Source organism: Squalius cephalus (assembly GCF_949319135.1).
Source record: "Squalius cephalus genome assembly, chromosome: 6".
NCBI lineage: Eukaryota > Metazoa > Chordata > Actinopteri > Cypriniformes > Leuciscidae > Squalius > Squalius cephalus.
The window spans coordinates 41,977,870-42,005,241 of NC_137127.1; the positions used below are offsets into that span (position 1 = coordinate 41,977,870).

The 27,372-nt window shown below is 38.9% G+C and overlaps 1 protein-coding gene and 1 long non-coding RNA gene across 7 annotated transcripts in view; one reads left to right on the forward strand and one right to left on the reverse strand.

Annotated features, from left to right (window-relative positions):
- The first annotated feature begins 783 nt into the window (after nt 1-783).
- The window catches only part of nectin1b (nectin cell adhesion molecule 1b), a 246,888-nt gene continuing 220,299 nt past the window's right edge, over nt 784-27,372 (forward strand). For all 6 annotated transcript variants that reach the window (XM_079874415.1, XM_079874414.1, XM_079874412.1 and 3 more), the window contains exon 1: nt 784-1,529. In XM_079874415.1, the coding sequence (XP_079730541.1) occupies nt 1,475-1,529 (55 nt within the window). In that variant the 5' untranslated portion in view covers nt 784-1,474. The remainder of the gene's footprint in view (nt 1,530-27,372) is intronic.
- LOC307160384 lies at nt 2,339-15,242 on the reverse strand. The gene is made up of 2 exons (XR_013821538.1): nt 13,298-15,242; nt 2,339-12,864 (listed from the first exon to the last, which is right to left on the reverse strand). It is a non-coding gene; the product is annotated as an uncharacterized lncRNA (long non-coding RNA).

Sequence of the window (27,372 nt, forward strand, 5' to 3'; positions counted from 1 at the left end):
CACATCAAAATTCAAGTCCTGTAACCAACCATATACATCTGGAGCAAATGAAATGAATGAGTGAGGGGAGAACAGTCCATAACTTGCTGTCGGAGAGATGAGAGAGCAATGAGAAAGCGCAGATGGTATCATGTATCGTGTATCTTGCGGAAAATGAGTAGGCTATTGGAAGCGTTTCAGATACTTCACTCTATCAACAAATCTATATTTTTGACCATTTTTGGGGAGTAGTGGCAAATCTTTCTCTCTTCTGACCACTGTGATCAAGCTCTCATTATTTATTTATTTTTTCTCTTTTGGAAACTCATAGAAAGGCTATTGTGGATTTTATCTTTTGTCATTGGATCAATTGGGAATGTAAAAATTAAGATTACTCAGAACTTCCGCTTCTGAGAAAATGTGAAAAGGCGAACATGGTCCCTTTGCTCGCGCTATTGGAAATCGCCAAGTCTTACTGCAAATAACCGATGCAGTAAATTGCTTTGTCTCTGCAAGTCGCTGTCAGTTTGTCAACCCTTAATATGGGACAACATGGAAAACAAACTAACTGATTAATGTTATGTAGAGTGTGGCTTAAATAGTAGATGGGTATCTCTATACACTAGCAAACCCCCAAACATGTGATTGTAATCTTGAAATAAGACCCACAAAAACTGTAGACCACCATTGCCATAAGCAAGAACAAGCACAGAGTCACTTAATATAAGCGGACATGGCAACAATGAACTAAATCCTCCTCCTACACTACAGTTGAAACCACGCCTTTTTCTGACGTCACCTTGATTCGGATCTCTCCTCGCGCTTGTATCAGCTACTAGAACAGTTAAGGTTGTGGCAGCAGTGCCTGAAGTGCGCCAAACCACGGAATTGTTTCCATATTCTGGAGAATCAGTCCGTTTTCTCGGGAAAACAAATTGTTCGGAACGGATTTCAGGTCCGTTGAAACATCTTCAGCACCCAACAAAAATAATCTGATAATCCTCACACTCCCAAACTGAGGGAACAGACCGGGACCGTTGGGATTTATAGGACATATTCTGGTTACTACGGCGCAAAACAAAGTACAGAATCTTGTTAAACATACTTGTATTGAGGAGCAAACGGAACGGATGCATTAAACGCCCCGTTATTCAGGGTTCACTGTTATTGCGCTTTTGTTTTGAGGGGGTTGAGCAGCCGCACTGGATTCAACGCTTGGGATGCAGGATCCCTGAACTTGTCTGCTTCTTATCCGCCTCGTCGAGCGGACTTTTCATCTGCAGAATCAGATTCGATCAGTATCTTACACGGGCTTTGGATGTGATCTAGATTCCTGGCTGTGCTAAACTCTTCATTGAATGCAGTTTTACTAACAGTTGACTTTCTGTCGTATAGTGAAGGGGTGGACAGAAGTGGATTGTGTTGAAGTTGCATGAATCAACGGATCGCTCTTTGCAGATCGCAATATCAGATCGGATATTTGGCGTGAGGCGCGATGGCAATGTTGGCGACTTTTTGGATTGTCCTGTTGGTCGCGTTAAACGCTCCAGGTAAGTCCATGAGCTCAACTGCAGGATGTTTGTCAGTCAAATATGCGCTATTGTCATTTAGTGAGACCGCCATCCGGCATCTTTAAAATACTATGCGGTCCATAACTGTTTAAAGTTAGACTAAACCTCTCTGATGATACAGTGTTGCCATAATTAATATAAACGGACTCGAACTGAACGCATGAAAACATGAGATACAGGCAGATGGCGATATTGATGCTGCGCTAGAATATGTGTTCTGCTTGTTAATTGTGAGTTATTGAAGAGCTGCAGGTAATATAAGGGAACAAAAGATGTTAGTTCTCAAATTATTTTAAGAGATAAAGGGTATTCATGTTTACATATACAAGTGATAATTTATTTAGTAGTTCTTGTTCGACAATATCGTTTGACGCCAGATGTCAAATTGAGTGCCATGGATGGAGACGGATCAAGTAGCCTAACCCATAGCGATGAATCATTCACATTACAATTTAATGATGAATATACGCACCTCTTGGTGTAAAATTTCTTTAATATTATTAATATTTTCCTGGGGGTAAAATCATCATTTGTGTCAAACAATTTTGACTTCCTCTCAGGCATCCTTATTTGTCATCATTGATCCATAAAGTACACTTTAAAAAAAGCATCAATCTCAATTGAACTTTTTCAAAATTGAGTAGTTGTGATAGAATTTATATTTGCAAACAAAGATATTTAACACCCCCCCCCCCCCACCCCCCCCCCCCCCCCACACACACACACACATTTACATTAACAATGACTTTTTGTAATATTTTTGGAATTAGTTCTGGCAATTAATATGCTTCATAATGTTCTAAGGTGCAACGGCTTTTGCTCTAGTCAAGTATGAGTTGGAATTAGTTAACTTTCCTTTGGCTGTCAGATTAAAACACTTGCTTTGTCCGTGAGTGATATATGGGTGTGACCCCTCTGTGAAGATCATAGAAGCCGCCCTCCCTCGCTCATCCTCTTTACCTGAACTTCCTTCCTGTAAAATGAATAGATCACATGAAATTACATAATAACCTTTAATTCAAACATACAGTTTCCCTTTAAAAGCATCCCTTTCCCTTATCAGCAAGAGTATTCAATTCATTTGCATTCCCCAGAGACTCTGACAGTACTACTATTGGCCCAGCATTAGGTGTCTTTTAATAAACTGCTCTTGAGTGTATATTTTCCAATCAATACTGCACTGCTGACCTTTAATGTTGTAAACAAACTGTCTGATATATTGGTTGGTCCTAGAGCGCTTTTCCGGCCTGCCCCTAGTGGCTTTCTAGAAGAAGCTAAGCCAGTCAAAACAGCTGTTCAGGGTCAACTGAGTGAAAGGCTTATGTGATAATAACCCTTGCACCTCTTTTCATTGGGTGATTCTTCCTTATATCATCTCGCTTTTCCACTCTTAAGTGATGAAGACATCCCTGCATCCTTGATTAAAACATTCAAAAACAAATTGTTCAAGAATATTCTGCTGCTCTTTGTAGTGATGTAATGCTTCGCTAATAGTTTTGCAAGACTCAAAGAATGCCTAGATCTTACCATAATGAGTTGATTTTATCGCTAAGCTTCATGTAATATATGGCACCTTTTACAGTTGCAAATATCTTAGCTCAAATAGCTTTGACATGTTGCTTTTGGCGTGACTCCAGAAACGGAACAGTCTTTTTGGAATCACACGGTGACCAAATGTTTGTGTGCCTGTAAGGCTGCTTTCAGATTCATTTCCCGTAGACTTTTTTTTTTTTTTTTTTGTCATGTGATGTAATAAAACCAAATGACTCGTGTGGCAAGATGATGCAGGAACTAGAAGTAAAATTGTCGATGGTGGCACACTGTAATAAGAGTCAGCATTTTGAGCATTTGTTCCTGTGGGTAAGGGATGACTAAATAATTGATTGGCTTGCGTTTCTCACCATTAGCAAGGACTGGTAACTTAATGGAGCAAAATATTTAACTTTCTTGACAGTAATGATATGCATAGAACTATTCATTTTTTTTCCAGGGTAGCCTATAATTTAAGACTTCAAAGTCATAATACATACTAAAAATGGTGGGAGAGGTTACGAGAGCATAGAAAAGTCGCAAAGATCCGTTCAGACAAGATCCTTGAGAAAACAAACCCAAGCATGCTCTGTTGACAAGACACCTTGGAAATCTAATGATATACACAACCCGGGCGTAGCAAACACATCCCTCTTTGTTCACCTCTGTTCTGTGTTTACTAGACACTTGCCATGCAATTAACAGCTGGAATGGGGGGTCTTAGAAGACATCTGGTTATTGTTTCTCTTTCTGAAGCAAAGCAATCACTCAGCATAAATCAAATCTACGTGAACATGTTCATGTCAGAGCCGGTTACTTCACGTGCAGCTACACGTACAGCTGAGTATTAGCGGTGCTGTGAAGCTGAGTAAAATAATGAAGCATAATGAATTATATGGATGCGGTTCTGCTTGCTGTTATTTGACGCCCAAGGCTCTCCCATTGAAAAGCATGGGCTGAAAGTGTTGTAATTTATAATGTTATCTGCTCTGAGATTCACGTCCCCTTTTTTTGCCAAGTTGGAACCCGTCAGGCTAATCTATTAATAGGGCAATTTGCAGCCTGTTGGTTGAAATGCGGCCTGAGGAATCTCTCGGGTGTTCTGATCTATTGATAATGTCTGAAATGGCTCAACGCTAGGCTAGATGAATCAATAGATTGATGCTTTCTTAACCTCACAGGTTTTTATGAATTTCTTTCTTTTTGTGAAATTGTAAGTGGTCAACCGTGTTTGGATACCAACATTCTTCACAAATATTTTCTTTTGTGTTCCGCAGAATGATCAGAGTGAAAAAAGTGTCATTCCAAATAGGGCTGTCACGATGTTAGATTTTTCACACCACGGTTATTGTGGCCAAAAGAATTCACGATATCGATATATCGCGATATCTATAGAATCTATGGGGGGGGGGGGGTATATAGTTTTTCTTTTTTACCCAACAAACATAAGGATACTGATAAACACAAGGCACATGCATTTTTACTTCTTGCGTACTCAATCTATGGCAAATTTTTGTGAAGGAAGACAAGTGAAGTTTATCTGGTTTCAAACTGAAGCCAAACACTGTCTGAAGGTTTCTTGAAGAACTGAAAAGCTCTTAAACCTGTTGTTGCACTGGCGCCAATAAAGTCATGCAGATAGCAGATTTGAATAAAAAAATCAAGTGCAAATACAAATACAAAAATAAGATGAGTAAAGAAAACGGGGTTCTTAATTTTAATAATCACCCTTTATTAAATATATGAACACAGAAACCCCCTGTTAACAGTTAATGTCACGTTTCCCATTCCATGATGACTAGTAAAATAATAGCCGCGTCGCGTCTATGACAACTCGAGGTATTGCACACCGGCAGGGGCGTAGCACCAAATTCTGGGCCCTGTATTCTCTCAATGTCAGTGGGCCCCCTACACATGCCATTGTACGATGCGGGTTAGCAAAATGAAAATTCAATTTTGAATGAAATTTTTTTTTTTTATTATTTGAATATAAACAAGACAGTGTTTAAATCTATAATCAAATCAGATTATAGTAATGACTGGTTCTTTCATTCACCACCTGAATTGATGCATTTGGCCTACTTGTGCTCAAATACCTTTAAACCTTAGGCTACATCGGGTTCGTTTGTGTGCTAACATTTTGATCCATGATACTGATGAAAGTTTTAAATTAAAAACATTTATTTTTGAACAGGAGAACACGAGACAACTGTACCCTCAGAAACCAATCAAATAAGCTAAGCCTGCCATAATGAAAAAATTTAATTTAATTCGAATTAGGCTACAAAAAAAAAAAAAAAAATTATGGGATTTCAAAGGGCCCTCTCCCTAGACGGGGCCCTGGGTAGTCAGGTCCACTTTTCCCCCCACTACCACGCCCATGCACACCGGACACGCACTTTCTCAGTTTATGGCCAGCAATATCATTATGTTTAAGGACATTATGGAATTGAGATAATGTCTGTACTATGTCATAATTATACTGTACAATTAAATACAATAGTTGCTGAGTCTGTGATCTGAACACTTTTTTCTGCGCTCTGTGTCGCGGCAGGATTTTGAACACGGTCCTGACTGCCGTTGCTGGGCGACGCGGACAGACGCCGAATAGAACCGCGCTGTGCTTCTCGTCCGGTGTGTGTACACTCATACAGAATGTGTTCGAATTTTAAAGACGTGGCGCTGCGCTTCTCGTCCGGTGTGCGACCACCTCTAAGGTGCTGTTTTCTTTGAAGCCGAAGAAGTCTGTTGTTAATACTGGCGAGCTCAGCTTACTTTTTTCGGGTGTGGACAGAGTGTTTCACTCTAGCTGCGCGGGCGCGGACGAGCGCTGCGTCTAGAAAACGCCAATATCGCCAATACCGGTATATTGTATTGCTCTAAATTAACACGATGTCGATATTTCATGCTTTGAATATCACGATTATCGTCAATACCGGTATATTGCGACACCCCTAATTCCAAACCTGTATGATTTTATACATAAAGTAAATGATGTGAGTAAATGATGACAGAATGTTCATTTTTGGCTCTTCCATTTTACCGGGATGGTTTTCCTCAAGGAACACATAAAATTCCTGCATTCTGTCATAAAGCGTGTACAGTGAATTTCAACAACACATGTTGGCCTGTGATACAACGTATCTGTGCTGTTAATTCTCCTTGTTCATATAAAAACACAACGGATGGATAACTCTTCTTTGTGGCTAAAATTCATTCAGCAATGCAAAGGATGAAAGAAGAGTAAAGGAATGGGCTGTGCTGTTTGATAGTGATTACATGACTTATAGCCCTCCCTATAGAGTAAAACAGATGCTAGATGGATAATTTCTCCTAAACTCCAGTGTTTGGCAAACCATCACTGACCCGTAAATCGTCATTTCCTCCTGTGATACCTTTTTTAGCAATACTTTTTTTCCATTAACGGAATGGAAAACTTTTTAAAGCTTCAGAAAAAAAAAACATTCATCATAGTTTTGCTCGATTTAAGGAGTATTTCATGGAGGAGCTCTAATCTGTACCTTAATTATTTGAGCCCACCACAAACATCAATTTTACTAAGAGGGCTGTTTCAAGGTGACCTACCTAGGAAAGTGGTTTGCGTGTACGTGTCGGAATCAGTCGAGTTAATCTGGGGTAGAAAATGGCTGAATGCCCAAAATGCTTTTTCACCTGTTTCTTAAGGACTTTCAGCTACTGCATGTACAATACGAAAGGTGCTTTATCAGTGAAATTTGGGTTGCACTTTATTTTACAGTATGTGTACTTGTGTGTACGTACTTGCCTAAAAAAGAACTGGGTAATATAAGGTAACTACAGGGGTTAATTTTAGGTTTAGGAGTAGGTTCAAGGTTAGTACCTAGTTATTATCCAGTTATTGTAATTAGAGTATAATAAGTACATCTTATGTACATGGGGAACAGGACTGCATAATAAAGTGCTACGGTATATAAAATATGTAAAATATAGATGTTACTACTTTTTGCAGATGAAATGTTCACAATTAGACAAACTATGAATAGAGCGAAAAATGAATAGGGTCAATTCTGATTTTTAGGTCGGCTTAATATTTTACTTACCAGAATGTCACAGAATGGAACAAATACCCAGTTGGCCTTGTTACCCATGAGTCCCCTTTTCGCAGAGAACGACAGCTGATTCTCTGCGTTCTGCTCTTTGATCACAAAGTCTTGCCTGATTTGTGAAGAGATGATCCTGTGGTTCATGTAAAAGATCAGGATTATTTTCCTGGCTGGAGGAATCGTGTTTGAAGTGGTTCAATCAAGAGAGAGAAGAAGAACATCTTGTGATATTCCCCCCCTTGCGTGTTTTGATTATCCCATTGACTGTGAAAGCCATGTTTGAGTGGCGTTTTTAATTTGTGAGTTTTGCCAACGCTCTCTAAATTGCTACGATGAGTAATATCAGATCGCCCAGGGTCTTTCACGTATGTGCGCTAGAAAGATTACAAATGCTCAAAAGAGTTCAGCGAGGGGGAAATATACGTTGTTTGCTGCGAAAGCTTGGCTCCCTTTCACGTCAAATGGCTTTACTCTTTTCTTTATGTGCAATGACAGGAATTTGGTCATTCACTTTGAGGTCAAAAGGTGAGCCTATTAATGTCAGCCCTCTTTGAAGGTCTAAGTGATATACAAGCTGTAGTGACCCCCACAATAGATGGTTTAGCTGGCAAACAAGTGTGTGTGGGTGTAAAACCATCACTTGTTCCACTCCACCCATGAGAAACTGGGGTAAAGTCAGACAGATGGTTAACACTCCTCAATTGTATTTCCAAATGTGTTGAAAATCTGCTTTATTCCCAAATAAAGTGTTCATTACTTTCGCATTAGGTTACTCGCCTTGACATGAGTCCCATACCATTTTAAACCATTTTCAATTCACATCAGAGTATATTACATAAGCGTGAACTGAAACCGCTTTGGTGAAGGGACCTGATTTTAGCAGTTGCAGTTACGCTTTGATGCCGTTTCACACTTTTAACGGTGTTTAACAATGTGTTGCATTAAAAAGCCAGTTTCTGTTTATTGATTTCATCTGTCAGTGTGCACATTCATTGAACCGGAGTTTAGTCATGCATATTAAATGAGTTAAGATGTTAGTTTGTGTTCTGTTTTATTTATTTTTTTATTTTTCAAAGAAGGATTGTGCTATTTCTCCCACTGAACTTGATTTAATATGCTTTATGCAAAGTGTTTTTGTATTTCATTTAAAGTGGCCTTGTTCAGTATTAAACATTCTCTTTCACAATCCTGTACTGAAATCTTGTTATCAAATGCATCAGTTTGCTCTATTCAAATGCTGCAGACTTGGCAAAGACACTGGCTCTGTTCCAAAACCTTTATAGGCACGATTCTAAGGTATCATAGGTGAGCTCCTAACATGAAGGGTGTTCCAAAATGTAATTATGTTGCTGTTGTTTTTTTTTTAAAGCTAATAGGCAGCATTACTTTTTTTTTTTTTTTTTTTTTTTTGTGAAGGCAATCCCATAATGCATTTTGACCAGCTCAGTTAAAAAAACTCAACATGGCACATAATATTCATTAAATATTGAAACATCTCTTTAAAAATGTGGTTTCTGCTGTTCACAATGCAGTGCTGCACTTATAAACACGCTTTATACTGAAAAAAAAAGAAATGCCGTCAAGTCCAGAATAGAGATTGGCCAAAATAAAACGAAAAACTGGGCGATTTTTGCACTAAACACACAATCAGCAACCGTCCGGTTCCGATTTATGGCTGGTCTACCGGAGCATCTCTTGTTAATAGCAACATATTAACGCCAAACTCTGTTGAAATCAATTGTAAATTGAGTCTCCTGTGCACTTTGCTACATTTATGACGCACATAAATGTTGACTATGTAGAGTGGTCTTAGTATGTCACCTTAGAAATCAGCTTCCTATGTAGACAGCAAGTCAGCTCACTAGGTTTTGGAACCAAGCCATTTTTATTGCTATCTGGGTAAATATAGCTTTTAATTACTGTAGTGTAAAACAAAGTAAGGTGAGATTTACAGGTAAGAGAGCAGGAGAGGTTATCGTGTACCCCTCATCATCAAGCAGAAGTGATCTATGGGGTCTGCCCAGTCATTCTTGAAATTAACAGCGTAGAAAGCTATTAACATGAACCATCCAAAGCGGTGCTTAAGATGAAATGGACTGTGCCAAAACAGCAGCAGCATACTCAATCCGCTCAATGCACAAATGTCTCGCAAAAAACACTTCACTCAAAATACGTCACATTAGTTGGCTGTGTTATAGTTGCGTTAATGGGTACTTGCCTCCAGTCCGTCATTATAATGAGGACATGGTCACAAAGTTGAGATTTTATGGGAGTTTGAAAAGTGTCGATGGACACACATTCAGGTTCTTCAGGTATATTGAAAAAGAGCTGTTTTAAATTAGAGCCTCATTCAAATTGAGCTGGAAATGCTGTGCGTGAGGTTGCTCACCCTGTTTTCATAAACTAGATTTCTGTCATTATTGATAGATCAGGGCCGGGATTTGTCAAAATGATGACTTTGTTCATGGACCCTGGTCATCACTATCACATTTAGGGCCTTTGCAAAGAATATGAAAATAAAAACATGCATAGTTCTTAAAATGCATATTTGCATTTTATTTTGAATGTTTAAAGTAACTTAGCATTTATTAAGTCTAATTAAGCACTTATATTGATCACTAAACGCTGTTTGTCTGACGAACCCGGAAGCACAGTTGCTTGTTGTGGAATCATGATAATTTTATCTATAAGCCAGGCCCCCCTTGCCTTACTTCCTTTCTCATTGCTCTTTAATTGTCTTCGCTGTATTGTGCATTCTGGGAATGCGGGAGGCTGGGACAGGTCTCTGTGGTATGTTCACTCATATAGATCATTGCCCTTCAGGCTGGTTAAAGCGATTTTCTCAACTCCAAATCCCCATCTTAGTTGGATTAAACATTTTGGGGGGAATGAACACTTCCAATGATGGATGAGCATCAACCACAGAAATGCAATTATTCTGAATGTGAATTTGTCTATAGCTCTGAAATGTAATCCAAGTAATAACTCTGTACCATGCAAACTTGATTCTGCAAAATATGAATAATTTTGCTTTCATGCACCTTCGGTTCTGTTTACCCAGGAGGCTTGTTGCTTATTGGTGCTTACTGTGTGAAAGACTTGCTGTGGACATTCTGGTATCCACTACAGGAGGGATTTACTTCGAGTAGTTGCTCTCCTTTTCGGTTTTGGAATATTTATTGAATAAAAATGTAAAATACTTCGGCCAAAAATACACTTTTCTTGATTGTTAGCTAGATTCAGTTGTTTACAATTGGCTTGTTCACACTGAAATTGACCTCAATGGTCAACAGTTGAATGTCTTTTTTGTATGTGCCATAATTGGAAGACAGGGGTGTATTCTTATTTGAAGTGGATCTTTTGAAAACCAAAAGCCAGATGAAGCAGGGTCATAAAAGCGGACGTTGATCAGAAGCAGGTGTTTCCCAAAGGATCATGGAGCTTGTATGGGTGAAAAACCTGTAGAACTCATCAGCCAAACCTCAATAAGTGCTGCTTAACCCCAAGAGGTCACATGTAGGCCAGGAGAAGTTTTTTATTGCGTGTCTTTCAGTCTGTTTGTCTGTCCTCCTTAGAGAGAAATAGTCGTAACTGTCTGACAGTGACACATGGCACAGCGTTTGGCGGGGGATGCTCACCGGATGGAGTTCTGCTGTGAAAGTGATTATACAGACATTTGGGTTGGATGGTTAAACATTAGCATGCAGATGAGAGCTCCATCCAATTCCCTTGGAGGTCTATTTTGTACTGGGGTGATGTGTGGAAAGCTGCCCCGAGCTAAGAAAGAACAGTGAGAGTGACAGCCAAATAATATTACTATGGTGAATTTACCTCATGGACCACTGCTAGCAACCCCTGCAGACTGCTAAAGCGGCATTTGAGACACTGGTTGAAACTCCAATGTTGTGCACAGTGGGGATTTTGATGCAAGCGCAATTAATTTTTGTACCTTATTAATATGGGTTTGTCATATTCAAGAGTTTTATTTTGTTTTTTCATCACAAAAACCCGCATCTTATTCCCTAACCAGCCATAATCCAGTTTAACCAAATACCGTCTTTGCTTGTGAAGCGTCATTGTCATTATTTTTACCACAAAACATGTATAAATGAGGCTCATTATATAATGTATGGTTTGTATATTAGAAAAACATAATTGCCTGAAACATTTCATTTCTATTTGTCATTATGTAAACATATACCCATCTGTATACCTTTTTTAATCTTTTTAATGAAGCATTTACTTGAAGCAACACTGCTTAAGATATTAAGACTTGTTTTCATAGATTGTATCTTAAGGGTATTTTGTCTTACTGCAGTGGCACATTTGAGCTTGTTTATTAAAAATAACAAAAAATTCTGTCAGCAAGACAACAACCATTCACATTAAAGATAACATTGTGTGATTGCAAATATCTATTCTAAATTATTCATTGCTGCTTCTCAAGAATATTTAGGAAGTTTTATGAAGTTATAACATTTATCCACTATCAAAAGACTCAAATTGAGCGTTTTCATACCGTTGCAATAAATTACACCAGATTATGGTAGTCTGCAGTAGGAGAGGGCGGTATGATAAGTCTTATTTCATGATATGAGATTTGATTTTAAGATAACGATCACTATATGGTTATTTTATTTCATTTATGTTGTTAAAAATAAGAAAATAAATTACAAACAATAGGACAAATACAATATAACTAAAATATTAATTAATTATGTTTTTCAGGTACAATAGGTTTATTTAACAGTTAGAAATTTGTACAAAAATTTAAATCAAATGTAAAAATCAAATATTGCATAGTATTCACTGTATGTTATTTTCACATTAATGACACAGAGCAGCAGATATATTAGGCTGCTGTCACTTTAAGACCAAATGCATGGATCCATTATACTGATATACAGTACATCTGGTTTACACCCTACTGTTTACCTTTGAGACTGTGATGGCAAACAAAATTATATCACTGAATAAGAGACAAAGATTTCCAATTGTCTTTGATGAGGTTTATTTTCTTGCAAGAAAAGGCCAGCAGTCATACAGTCACACAGAGTGGCTGCAGAGTGTGACAGTGAAGGGAGGGCATCCTTCCTCTTTATAGTCTTGACTCCCAGAGTGTTATCTTTCTAGGCCAATGATGGTATTTTCAACCATACGTGGAACATTCTTAGACTGTTCATAATATTTGAGGCCACTATTATGCTATTTTAAAGTTTCCTAATGTTGTTTTGGAGTCTTCTACAATGGTTTATATGCATCAAAGGTCAAAAAACTGTTTAATTTTCTCATAATATACATTTGCACATCACCACGTTTTCAATGATTCTCAAACGACTCGTCAGATGAATCAATCTCTCTAAATCCCTCCTTTCCGCGAGCTACTCTGCTCTGATTGGCCAGACAGCTCAGTCTTGTGATTGGTCTACATGTCCATTGCCATAAGAACGTCAGATCTTGTCCTGAGGCTTCCTACACCGTAAACTAAACACAGTAACGAACAATGACGTTGATTTTACCATATCAATGCGAGCACGAGTCCGATGATGTTGATTTTACCATATCAATGCGAGCACGAGTCCGATGATGAAACATTGGAAGAACTATTCATTCAACCCGGACCTCCATCGCAAGAACAACTCTAGCAGGACGTTTCTCAGTGGTACACTACTCAGTTTGAGGGACATTATGGGATGTTGCAACTGTAATTCCATCAACAAACCGATTAATTTACTTATTTATTTACCAAGTATTTTTCTAATTTATTGCGGTGAACATGTGGAAACTGTATCAATAGCAGTGCATACATTAGCCGAGCTCTAGCGTGAATGACTGTAACATAAACGTTGGTAAAACAAATCTTGCTCCATGCTTAATCTTTACTCAAAGTAGTGAGAACGACAGACGATCTGCATTAATAGACACAGTTATAGGCAATAGTGGCCCACAACTGATCAGGAGAAGTATTTCAGTAAGACAGTAATAATGTGAGTTAACCAGTTAGAAGGAGATCTACACAATATTATACTGAAAACTAAGTATTTTGAACACCATCTTTCAAGATTAAGCGGTTTGCGAATCCTGCATTGAACTCCGAGATTTGAGAAGAAGTCGTCAGTAAAATAAAGGGAACACAGCAAAAGTTTAGGATTATACTGCTGTGGTATCGTGGTAAAGATGAATTTTAACCACTGGTTCTTCACATGCTCGTCCTTGAGCAGTGAAAAAAAACTGGCTTTACCTTCACATTGTAGAGCACAGCGTCTTCTCGACATGATGCTATCCAGACCAGTATCCACAGGAATCAGCTGCCGGTTTGAGGTTCAAGTTTCCCCTGGTGTGCGCAATACGCTAATGTTCCGTCTCGATGTCACAACGAAACGGATTATGACTCGTTTGAAAAACTATTCATTTCATTGATTCAGAGTCGACTCTTACTTTTTAAAAGTCAATAACTTTATATACGGTGCACTTTCAAATTTAAAACTTTGCAGGATGTTTTCATTCACTTAGAGCTATGTTACACACTACATGAAAGGTCATTTTCAAAAATGCACAATAGAGGCACTTTAACATCAAGCACGCCCTGCTCTTTATATTTTCATTCATGCATTTCATCACTCTGAAGTGTCAATAGTGCTATATTGACATACCGTGATATTTACTTACCTCAATACCGTGGTAATGATAGCCTATATATCGTCATACCGCCCAGCCTTAGACTGCAGCATTCTCCGCTCACAACCGGCCTGCAAGAAGGGGAATTGATATCTGCATGCTTCGTGCATTAGTATGTGATTTGCATGTTTTGCATTTGCAAATACACAACACTGTCTTTTTGTCTACACTGGATTCTCCCTAAGTTTCTTTGTGATGGATAAAGTGTTTTCCTTTTGTAATGCAAATGCTTAATATGTCACATTCGCAGGACTTCCACCACTGTGTTTTTTGGCTGAGTCTGTAGTGCACATTTAGGTGGTGCTGTGCGGCTCTGTCTGGATGCGGCGTAGCCTCTCGCTGGTGAATTAAACATGAGTGAGAGCTCCTGATCTAAATAATGGAGTTGATGTGACAAGCACGGAGTGTTTCTCCACTGCACAGCTGACTGCACAAATAACACTAAAAACAGAGTAAGTGCTAAATTAACACACACATGCGTACACACGCAAGCTTTCCCTCCTTCTCTTTCTCTTTGTTTATGGAGGGTCTTTAGGTAGGCCTGCGTGAAGTGTGTTAATGGGAGTGGGTTTTTAGCATCAGGTTGACCTGAAAGTGACTGCGCTGGGAATGTTTAGCCTCAGCATCCTTAGGATGAGGGTGTATGATGTCTCAGTGCAGAAGGTATTTGTCTGTGTGCACCTGCCACTGTCTCTGTGCGTATGCATGCGGCGCGGGTACACACACTTGTTTTCCAGGTCCCTGATCACACGAACCTCTCCCTCCCATCCGTCCAAATGGAGTTCTTGTTTTATCTGTAAAGCACAGGTGCAATTTTCTGCTTCAGACCCCTGAAAATCCTGTTCTGTTTCGAATCAAATGCCTGAATCAGCCGACTAAAGAAAAAGGAAATCAATAAATGGGAGCCGATCTTGCTTGTGTTGTTCTGATTTGGTATTAATCTGATTTAGCGATTCTCATCTCGATTTAGAGATTAAATAGTTAAGCCCACCCATCCTCCCACCCTTGGTTTTCCACTCACTGAACAGATACTTCAGCTGTATTACTGCAGTGTTTTCCCCTCCTCCCTCGCTTGGCTTCTCTTGTTTTCTCTGCTTTTTCATGCAGAATTTCAAGAATTGGCTCCCGTTCAAATTGTGTGTAGGAATTTGAATTGAATAGGCCACAGGATGATGAATTAGAATGACAGAAAAATGAATTACAATTTTAACAGTCACACAATGGAGGAATTTTATTAGTCCAGTATTCATGAGTTAATTCTGACTAATTATGCCTACTTATTCCCTGATATGTATAATATAGGAGACCACTAGTGAAAATTCATCTTTTTTTTTAATACTTTTTATATCAAATCATATTACTATCGTAACATGCAAAATCTTAAATATGTTTATTTTTTAGTAAAAAAAAAAAAATTCTAATTATTTTTTTATCTGAAACTTTTTGATTATTTCCAGATTTTAATCAGATTTTCAATTTAGCATCCTTGTTTGCTTCCTCAATTCAAGTAATTTCAAATTCAGGAATTAATCTTGAATTATCAATACATTCTCAATTCAGTTCTGAATAGTTCACGATACCGGTTGTGTCATCCATGGATCAGCTCATTAGGATTCGTCATTTAAATTAAATCCTTTCAGAGGTCAGTGTTAATAATCCCTCCATTTCTCTCTCTGTTATGTCTGTCGCTGTCATATCTCTCTCTGCATGAACGTCTGAACTTTGCTCAAACTCATGGACTTCCCAAGCTTTGACAGTATGGGGTGTCAGGCCGCCCATGGCTAATAAATGACTAATCTAGGCTACTGCATCCACTATTGTTAACTTCTGGATACAAAAATATCATATTCTCAGAAAACATTTTCTTTCATGTCTTAAAGTATTTAGTCATGCTGCTAGCATGAAGAGCAAACATTTGGTCACATATTATTGAAAATTCATGTTAACTTAAATAGCACCAAATTTTACATTATTTTGTTAAATATGCCTATAGCACATACTGAAACAGAGTATGTGGTTTTTAAATATCATCTGTCTGATTAGGCCACAATTGGAAGCAGACAATATCCTGCTTTATATCACTTTCAAACATTATACACTTTCAATGCCAGGTTTCAAAAGGACTAAACAGTAATCCATTTTATAAAATGGCTTATAATGTTTTAATTGTATTGAAACATGATATTGTAGATTGATGCTTACATAAATGAAATACATAAATCATAATGTACTCCAAATGATTAAGTATTATTATAATATCTTATTCATAATTATAGTATTGTATCAGTGCTTTCCTATAATAAATACATTTCTAGTCTAGGAGAGCATTATAGCTGTCAATCAAAAGCCTATATGATGGTTTATGTTGAGTCTTTATCAAGTCTTCCACTTCACAGGCTCTATTTGAGATAAACCAGTGAGGGCTCTGCCGAGAGGCATCCAGCAGGGGTAATGGTGTCACGCTAGAGAAGTGGGGCGGTTAGTCAGAGCACTGATCTGGGATTGAGCGATTGGATAATTCCAGGGCTTCCGTTAAAATCCTGTGTATGCCTCTGAAATAAAATATATCAGATTCTCACACATGTACGCACACACACCGGCCCCTCAGACTGAACAAGTCAATTTACTACAGGCAGCTGGGCTGATGTGCCTCCATTAAAAGAGACATGCACTGGCGATTACTGGCCTGTGCAAAAGCATCAGTCAGGGGAATAGAGAGAAGGAATTCTGTGAATATGGCTGATGTTTTCCTGCCTTTTCTGTCTCTAAGGGGACACCAAATCTACAGATTCTGTTTTGGAAGAATGTGTGAGTGTGTATGTTTGTGTGTGTGTTATCTGGAAATATAAGTTTGGGTAAAGAAAAGGCAAGGACTGCGGTTGCTAAGCAGATCTAAAGTTGTATATTCAAGTCGCAATTGCACGTATTGAAACTAACTCGTTTCAAGTTATGAATTGCACTGATAGGCAGACACACATAACTCTTGGGGCAGACCCCTAGAGTCGCTGTGGAGTACTTGTATTTAATGTTACTGTCGTAAATACCACTCGCGCAGAGCCGTCTCTGCACTCACGGTCTGATCCCTTCCGCCCTCTATACCGGTACCTGTTCAGTAGGATGGAAGCTGTAATTAGTGGAAATAAGGTGTGGCCCCTTTAAGAGCTGCTGTCGGCAGTCTGTATTGTATGTGCACCTTGAACACCCCGTGTATGCGGGTTATTTCAGTTTGATGCTCGTTCTTATCCTACTTTTGTTTATCAAGTAAAGCTGTGGACGGTAGAACGGGCGACAGATAGTTACACGAGTTCGATTGTGGAATAAAGTGCAAGTTGTGAGATGCCAATCGCCTCCGTGAGTCTGTCTGGCCTCTAATAACTTCATCTGTGAGCCATCCCTATTGTGTATATGTGCAGTGCCGTAAAGCAATTCGTTACATCGCGAGACCTGATATCACGCGATACTTTTTGACGCTGAGTCCGGCGGCCCGCCGGCCCAAAGTTGCAAGTGTGATTTTTCGGCTCACAGGCGCTTGGGGGCTGCGCGACGACCACCATTCAACCCGAAAAAAGTCATATAACTATTCCAATGACTCCGAAGCTGTTCGGTTAAGGTAAATAGTTACTTAGTTCACCTTTAATCTGACAGTGGGCTTTGATCGGTTATCCAAATTTTGCAATTAGGTAAAACATTGAGTTTTTACCCATTTTAACTAATAAATAAAACAAGGAAATCACTTCAGCTTTTGAAAATGTATTTTTATTGAATATCGAGCCAACTGAATAGAACAATCTCCTTCAGGTTCTTTTCACCTCAGAAGTCATCATTAGCCCAACTGTTACAATGAGTGGTAGTGTGCATTTACTAAGTTTGGGAATTGTAACAATAACTTTTTAATAAGAGTAAATCTATGAATATGTAATATTGTGCATGTTTTTTTTTTGAAAAATGCTTCTTTCCAGGGTTCTTTTTTTTATCTAACTACTAAGTTTATGGTCATTGAATGGCTTTCCTGAGGTAAAAGTAAGGTTTAGTGACATTGTTTGCAAGCTGATTTATTGACGTCTTTCTGGTGTTGAAACTCTGATTAAGTGATTACATTAGAGATGATTTATTTCAGTAAGTTGTACTGTATCTTTCAAAATGCTGTTTTGATATTCATTGAATTAACTTCATTCATGTTTATTTCGTGCTGTAATAGTAGAAAAAAAAGAAAAGAGATGATCGTTCACATGCCGCTTGACCTGAGGCGCTACAACATGCCACATTAAAGAGCACTTAAACCACATGTATTGTTTGAATTCTGTAGTAAAATTGACAGAATTTAAAAGCTGAGACTTTGTTATATATCAAAAGTAACCTGCTCTGCTTTATCTGTCGTTGTTTTGTCTCTGTCCTCTTTGCTCTGCGTTGTGTCTTTCACTGCATGAGAAAATGGATGCTTGAGAACAGTGTCAATTGCATGAGTTTGAATGAGTGGGAGTTGGTGGCCCTGCATACGACAGCATTTTTTTCAAGTCAAGTCATGGGGTTCGGCTTCATTTGCACTCCGACGCGCTGTGTCTTCTTCTGTTGGATTGGTTCCGGGACGGCTGCATTACAGTATTGGATACAGAACCCCACTGGTCAAACCGCATTATTGCAGGCCCTTCAAATAGGTCATATCAGATTAAAGGACTATTCGAAAACAAAAATATTTGTCGACATTTTTTTTATTGTCGATGTTGCCGATAATGTCTTATTGTTTCAGCCCTACTGCGGACTTGTTAGGAGTGCAGGCCATGCTTCAAAGCAACACTATAGTTGTAGTAGGTAAGGGAGGGGGAATTGGTCTTCTTTAGAAGAAAGAGAAAAAAAAAAACAGGTTAGGTATCCTGCTTGACAGTGTGCATCCGCTCACACCGCATCCTGCTAAGACTCTACACTCACTCAAGCGAGCACTTGGATTGACATACCTAAGATCAATACCTTCTCAACTATCTCCAGCAGCTCTGAAATCACAAACTAGCTGCTGATTGAGATATAGAATTTGAAGGCGAGATAATTTTCTTTTCTATATTCACTATGACCAAAGATCCAGATCCTTGTTTATTGAAAGGCTGTCTTTTTGCATTACTTGCTCTAGATGAAGTAAACTTTCCATTCATGCTTAAATTGTTCTGATTGGCTGGACAGGTAGAGAAATAGACAGAGTTGCAGAGTGGAAGATAAATCAAGAGATGGCTTGCTGTTTTGGCATTGATCCTGTGCTGGCCTGGCAGGCTCTGATGCCAGAGTAACTAATGTAGTCTGATATTGATTCGCCAGTTTCAGGCATGGCTGCACAGCTCCATGTCACTTCTTCATTTAAAGAGGGAAAAATTCGGCCCAAATGCACCCACACATCCGTCACCATCCTAGCACTTTGTGTTTCATGTGTCTGTGGGTAGTGGGTTCACATCACATTTCACCCTATTGTGTAAGTGTGGGGTTTAGTACAGGTGCCATTGTAGCTCTGTAAAAAAACTAAACGAACAAAAAAACTAAACGAACTTTGCTTCCTTCTAAGGTAACTTCCCAATGGAAGTGAAAGGTGATGAGGTACTTGTTTGGTAATTTACTTTTTATATCATACAGTTATTGCTCTTTATGCAAGGGAGATCAGATTCACTCAGTTGATTTGGATAGAATTTTCCATTAGCATGTTGCAAAGCTAAAAGCTAGTCTAATGTGAATTCCAATAAATAACATACATTATTGGCTAAAATAACAAGTATTTACAAAGAACTATCAATACTTTTTGGTATTATGATACATGTTTGATGCCTCAAAATGCTGCATACGTAGGTAGCTAATTAGATTTTGAAACATAACTTAAACAGAGAAAGAACAGAGAGATAGATAAGCTTGTAAATATCACCCTCACCTGTGGTAGAGAAGTGAAAGACAGAGGGTGAGAATGAAGAGTGAGAGATGAGAACAAAAAAAAAAAAAAAGTGAAGGGAAGAATATTCTGTTCAGGCATTATTATAGCCACAGTCTTGGAATAGACTGCAGACATGTTCCACAGCACAAATCTTTGCCCCAACACAATAATTTAACCCTGACCTGCCCTAGGCAGTTCTTAATCCTGGCCCAGGGGGGATCTTTGTCCCCGAGTGCATTATAAAACCTGCCAGCTCACCTGTGATTAAATCACCTGAGTGCCACCTGCGACAGGGTGTGGTTCCTTTCTCTCACAATAATAGTGCATGTCCCCTGGTGTCTCAGACAGCAGTGTGCATTGACATTAAAAGCCATGAAATCTGATCTTGTAGATCATTTTATTGCAAGGTGTATGTGTGATGTAGCTAAATGCCCAAAGTAAAAGTAAGGTGCATTCATCTTAAAGCTAGAGTTCATTTAGAAAATTTGTAATCGACATCATGAATGCGTGTGGGTTAAATGTGCAGTGTAATATGCTGGCACGTTTACATGCATCAGTGGTGGGCTATGTCTGGTAAATCTGGTTACAAGTATGTAGTTGTCAAGGCTGTAGCCATAGCTGGTAACCCAGAAGGTTGCTGGATCAGTCTCCTCACAAGAAAACCATGCGCCATCACATTTGTGCCCATGAACAAGGCACTTAACTCCTTTGCTCTGTGAAGATTGTCCACTGACTGATTCCAGGTGCAGGCAACATTGTGTAAAAATTGTGAAACAAACTCAGAATTTGTGACGACAGAAACTCCTATAATAATTTCTAAACAGGTGGAGGATTGACTATCCTAGAGCAGGCAGGTATGGTTCCTTTCCCTGAGGATAAGCCAAAGACACAATACCCTCCCTCCTTCAGAACCCTTTCACCTCATTCTCACAGTGGATCCACCCTTACCCCTCCCTTCGCACCTTCTGAGTGCCTCTGTGCCAGGAGAGCTGAATGGGAGGATAATCTCTGGCTCGTTTTTTGAGGCGTAGTGTGGTTGGTTTAGCTGTGGCATCAGCCAGTATGGGAGCCACAAAAATATGTGGAGCCAGTTAACGTAGGGAGCCAAGTGTTGTGAGCCTTGTTGTGCTTCAGTCAGTGCCAAGAGTTATATCTGACTATGGAGAAGGAGGGGCATTTACTCATACAAGCTAAATAATCCACCTCCCAACAACATGCACATAGCCAGAGACAATGAAGCACCCTGTGATGCCTACTGAAGTGTGGCTTCTACTCCCATCAGGCTCTGTGGAGGTTATGAAGAGCTAGATACAAAGTTTCCCCTGCCATGAAGAGCATTGGTGCTGCCACTGTTCACCACTTTCCAGATACAAACAATTAATTTGCTCTCTCACTGCTGCTGTTTGTCTACCCACAGTTGATGGACCGGACTGTTATTTGTTCTGTTTTTTCTGCTAAGAGCCTAGCACTCAGGAAGGGGCAATTCAAATCTCACGATGAAAATAAAACAAAAAAGGAACTCCATACAGTGCCCTGTACTGTTCCTGTTACTGCAAGAAACACACCAAGGTCTTGGATGTTACCCATACATGCTGGCAAGTTCTGAGGTGTACTGTAAAATGGCTTAAAGCTAAACGTTTCCTTTGTTAATTCATGGAAAATGGATTGGGGGAGGGATGATTTAAATGCCTGATCTGTTGAGGATGTACTAGGGGTTCTAGGGGAGTGTTATACCTCTTAATGACTCCCCTGTCCAGAGTTGACTGCAGTTCACTCTTAGATGTCTTCCTGGCCGAAGCCATGTTCCTGACCAGCTAGGGACTTCTGGCTAGATGAACTGTTTAAAGAAAAAATATGTTCGTTCCTTTTATTCCACTGTCATTAATCTTTTTCTCTTTCACTACTTTTTTCTGTCTTTCCCTTTGTTTATTCTCTGGGTTGTATGGACCCCAAAGCTCCCTCAACAAACACTAAACTATGACTATGTCACATGTTTAAATGACAATATGCCATTTATGGATTAATAAAATAATATTGTCATTAAACTGGTGTATTATTGTTTTTCTTGAGTTGAGCCTGTATTTGATATATGTATATATGAGAAGGTTCTGGTGGAACCCAACTGGGAAACATGGGACATGGACGCATTCTTGATATAGGCCCATGGTGTTAAGGAGTAGATTATGTCCCCACTGTTTGTGAAGTAATGAAAAAAATGTGTCAGGATGCTGCTCTTGGGGAAGTAATCAAGTGGAGTTAAGATGTAGGAGGTAGGAAAGAATTGGAAAGGGTTAAGCCAATTGGCTGGGATTTGGTAGCGTATTCTTGACTAGGACTCCTGACTTTGGACATTATTGATAGATCCTCTCTATTTTTGGGGGGAATGAGTTCTCAGTGCTTTTCTCCAGTTGGATCCAAAGGTTTTAAGCCATGCGCAGTGGGATGTGCCTCTGTGATGTGAGGCGGATGGATCGGGCATTTGTTTTTGTTAAGGGAAGGGAGGGCTCAGGGATTGAGGGATGCAGTGATGCATGAGTATATGTGTGCACAGACATTACACGTCAGTCTGTTTATCAGTACGTAAGAGTGCATGTGTATGTGTTTATACTGTGAACGTGTAGCAGAGTACAGTCGGACACACTCCCCTTGATCCTGACCCACTTTCTCCATCTCTCTCCATCTCTCTCTCTCTCTCTCTCTCTCTCTCTCTCTCTCTCTCTCTCTCTCTCTCTCTCTCTCTCTCTCTCTCTCTCTCTCTCTCCTCTTTAATTGCTGCTCAGCACACTGAGGCCATCTGTTCAGCCAGGGCCAGTCACCATGGAGATGCTGGGAGGCTTTTCGGATTTGTGACGGCACTGACCAACAGGGAAATAGGGGTCAGGGGTGTGGAGTATGCGGAAGTCATCGGGGCATTATAACTGTGCCATGACAGTGCCATGCCTGGGATTCCAGCATGGGATTGGCCAACAGACGTACATACCCATTCTATCCTGCTGTTAGCCATTAGCACATTAGTATCCGCATTAATAAACACAGCCTCGGTCACTGCAATACGTAGTATTGTAGTTAAGTTAGTAGCAACACATTTAGTTACTTGCTCCCCAAGATACTATTTTTTTTTAATGTTTTTTAATGTTTTCCAGTGTCTGCTTTTTTGCTGGGCTTTTTGTGGTGAAAGAATGAGAAATATCAAGATAATGTGTGATGAGGCTAAACCTGTTTTACAAGAATTATTAGAGATGTAAATAGCAGTTTGCATAATTTAATTTATCAGATGCTAAAACATTATCTGCATTCATTAAGGTTAAAAACTGTTTTAAAAAGTATTAAGAAATCGTAGGAGAAGCTGCTGTCATATTGTTCTACTATTGTAATTGTATTATTATTGCAGAACTAAACATATTTATCATTCTTGCCCAAGACCTTTTACCACAGGGTTCAGACACCAGGGTCTACTTTTCTTAACCACAGTCATTGCAAAAGATGTAATTCCTATATAATGGAAGACGTGAGGCTGACCGACCACACAGAGAAATATATTTGTCAGCATCACCGAGGCAGGTTATACTTTTACCAACCACAGCATGAATAATTCTTCATTTCATGGACAATCCCGATTGAAAAGCAGTGATTTCTCAACCATATGATGTGCTTATTAAGGGTCACAGATATCGTTTGTTTGTTTGTAGTTTTGGTTGAGGTTTAATGAGATGGCATGATATTGGTGTGTGTGGATTAAGTCGGTTCCTTGTACGAAGTGGCCTGTGAGTTTTTGTATTGCGTTTTTTTCTTTAATTGCCTCTCAATGACACGCATCACTGGAGGAAGGTGTTAAATACAACACTCTCAGTTAATAGTCTCCCGCAGTTTAGTTTTCCCTGCAAGTCACCACACCTGCACGGTGATGTACCGAGCAGCAGGAAAGTATTAGCCCCATGTTCCCTGCTGCCGTGAAATCTTCAACCATTCTGAACATTCTCCAGTGACTATCCCGTTGCTTGCTTTTCTCGCTTTCAGCTGCATTTTGATCTATGCCATTTGCAGGCTCAACAATTGTGTGTGCTCGGTTGTGCACATGGCTCATGTTCATGCGAATCCCCTGCAATTAATGATGGCTGTCTTCCTGGAAGCACGCCTTCCTTGCGGAATCTTGGATGCATGAAATGAAATACTGAGCTTTAGATGATGGATTTGAGTTGCGAATGAATCAGTATGTGTGTGTGTGTGTGTGTGTTCTATTTTTATGGCATTTAGTTAAACTCCATGTCTCCTTTCTTCCTGTAGTCTGGGAGTTGGTATAGCTATATAGCTATATAATTGACAATATATCTCCTTATTGATTGTTCACTTTGTATGTGGACTTACAACTACCGGCCAATCTTCTAGAGCATTTCTTCCTTTTTTATGACAGATCAGTCGTTGTATGTTCACAATTGCTATGTATATACTATTGGTTTATATAACCTTCCTAATTCTTCCTTCCTACTACCTACAGGGCCTGTCAAAGCCCCCTGTTTTTAACGTCAGTCAACGTATATCAGCCAAAGATTGTTTGGCACCATATAACCCTTCGCTCTAGTTGTTCACTAAGAGAGCAGATACGAACAGAGTCTGTCAGAGGAAACAAGACAGTTTTGTCAGTTTCAGGAAGGTAAATATATTTGATCCTGGTGAGGGGGAGTGTCTCTGTGGCACTTTTTTAATGTGAATATCCACAGAGGCCTCTGATAATATGTTGTCGAAGAACAGATATGCCGAATTGATTCACGCATTGTTGTAAAGAATAAGGGAACATTCTGCTTGTTCTCATGATTATATTGGAACTTCTGTAAAAAGTGCAAAAACTGTAGAATTATCAACTTAGCTGTGCTAGTTTCATTCTTCTGTAACTCAGTAAATCAATTTAGATTGCGTGTGTGTGTATGTATGTATATACATATATTATATACATACATACATTTATTCCATGTACATTATACCTCTATAGTTATATATAGTTTTTAATTGAGTCCTTTAATTTTCAGAACCAGTTGTGTTCATTATGTTTTTATTCCACCTGCGTAACACGGCAAATCCAGATGTTTTCACCAAAGGGTATCGGTGGGGAGGGCTCTGGTGGGCCATACGTGCAGGGATCAGGATTAAAGTTCTCTCTCTGGGATTAATCAAGCCAGTGTCTAGACACAGCGGAGAGAGAAGTGCACGTAGCCCTTCCAAGCTGGTGTCACCACGGTTACTGTGGATCGTAATTAACACTGCACCTCTCCACGGCTTCAAGTCTGTCCTTTTTGTCTTTGTCACTTAAAGTTTTAGTTTATGTGTGTGCACATTTTTGTTTGCATTTTTAAAACTCATTGGAATTAAACTTCTTGTTCTACACCATTTTAGCAGTATTTCGCTGAGCCGACTATGTGTAATGATTTCAGAGATGAAGCAGAGATTGAGAGAATTGCGACCGCCGGCCCATTGCCCAGGTCTTGATTGCATGTTGATTTGGGGCCATGTTGAAACATTGCTGTAATTTATGTGATACTCTGGAGTATTTGCTGACTCTGCGGTTGTGTGATGCTGATTTGATACGTGTATGTGTGTCTGTGTGACTAGATGAGTGAGCAAGTGTGGGTGTACAAGGGCTGTGATTTGTTTAATACATTCTCCTTAACCGCATAAGAGGAACATCTCAGGGAAAAAAAATATTGCTCAATGTTTACTTTGTCATAGTTCAAGATACTTTATGCAGTTCTCAGTTAAGTGTTTATTTAAGTATCAATTTTGTTTCAGAGGTTTCTCCTAAAATTCCTCAGGAACGTTATATAGCATTATAAAACTACTGCAAATGTCAGCTCAGATCATTTGATCTTGGAAGAATGTGATTAGAAATATTTGAGTTCATATTCACTGCCTTAAATTTAAATATAATCAGCTTGGCTTTTCATTTAATTTCGAGTAATTTCAATTTAGAACTGAGAATTGCTTAACTTATTTTGATGAATTACTGTAATGGAAAACATATTTTGTCATGAGTTATTATTTTTTTATTTTTTATTTTTTTTTACAGATAAATGTTTTCCAATAGGAAAGAAAAATCATAAATGCGATTTCTTTAATATATAAATTGTTTCTTAAATTAGATAATTGTTCCTCCTGAGCAAAATACTTTTGTCTCTACAATATGAACAATGTTTCAAACTGCTTAGATTTGCCAAGGTACCTAAGTGTGCAAGTCAGAGATTTCAATATGACCTCTCCAGATTAATTTATTCATTCTATATTCTTATAGTTAAGTACTATTTCATCTGTCTTCATTCTTTTTCCATGAAACTGCATTTTCTGAGCAATAAATGTCTCTTTGTTTAATTGTAGATAGAGCACAGTTTGAGACACTCCAATAAGATCTCTTTTGTGATTTTTGGTTCCTTTTTAAACGTACATATCCAATATATATATATATATATATATATATATATATATATATATATATATATATATATATATATATATATATATATATATATATATATATATACAAAAATAAAAATTAATTGGCTGAGGGGATTGGTCGTTGTATGATGCCATTAATCTCACAATGGCCAAATATTGGCCGAGTAATTATTCTGGCTGATATGATTATCTGTCACTTCCATCCATGGTTGTTTCCACTCATAAAATGTGGGAAGCCTGTAGATAACCTTCATAAAATAAATCTAGTGTACCTGTCCACTGTGAGATCTTTCAGATTTTGTTATGTATGAGAACTGCCTCTTTCTCTCTCTTTCTCTGGCCTGTGAGGTCCTATGGGAACAGAATGGAGATGCATTAAGCCACTCACTGTATTTACTTGTGCTGGATTGATGCTGATGGGCGGGGGCAGGCCCAGGGCGGCAGAATGGGAGATTGATCAGCACTGAATGTGTGTCAGGGGAGTCTTGACATCCACAACTGCTTTTCACGCATCCAGACTGGAAAATCCATCATTCAAGAAGCCCCACGCCAGCCCTGACAGCCCACACTTACCACACAGATTAATCAGATATCAGCGGTGGATACCAGGATACATGGTCAGCTCTTTATGATAGAGTGTTTTCTTGACAAAAACACTGTGTTTGCCAGATTTCTGGATAAATGACAGATCATCGCCCCCACTGTGACGTGAACGTGCACAGTCATTATAAACTGAGAACTTGATATGTACAGGAGAATAATACAGCATTATTTGCTGCCACAAGCATGTTGCTGTTCTTTGGATATGCAAATGTGCAAACTAAAGGAAGCATTAGAGGTGTTAAAAATCATGAGGAATTGCAGAGCTGCAATTACACTATACATCACAGGAGTTTAAACTGTCCCTTGGGGCTTTTTTGTCACCTAAATGAAGAGCCTTATTGGGTTTGCTTTCAGTGCAGCGTCAATATAATACAACGTTTGGCATTTATCTTTGTGAGTGTCTGTTACAACTTCTATATTCATCAGGATGGCTGCAGACATACAGAAACATTTCAAATTTGATGTTAGAAGCTCTTATTAAATAGTGAATTCAAAAGCAGACAAATGAAATGTTGAAGTCTTTCTGTGAAGGACTACTCACTGTGTGACCTTACAGCTGGTGGAATAAAATGTTATCAGTGGCTTT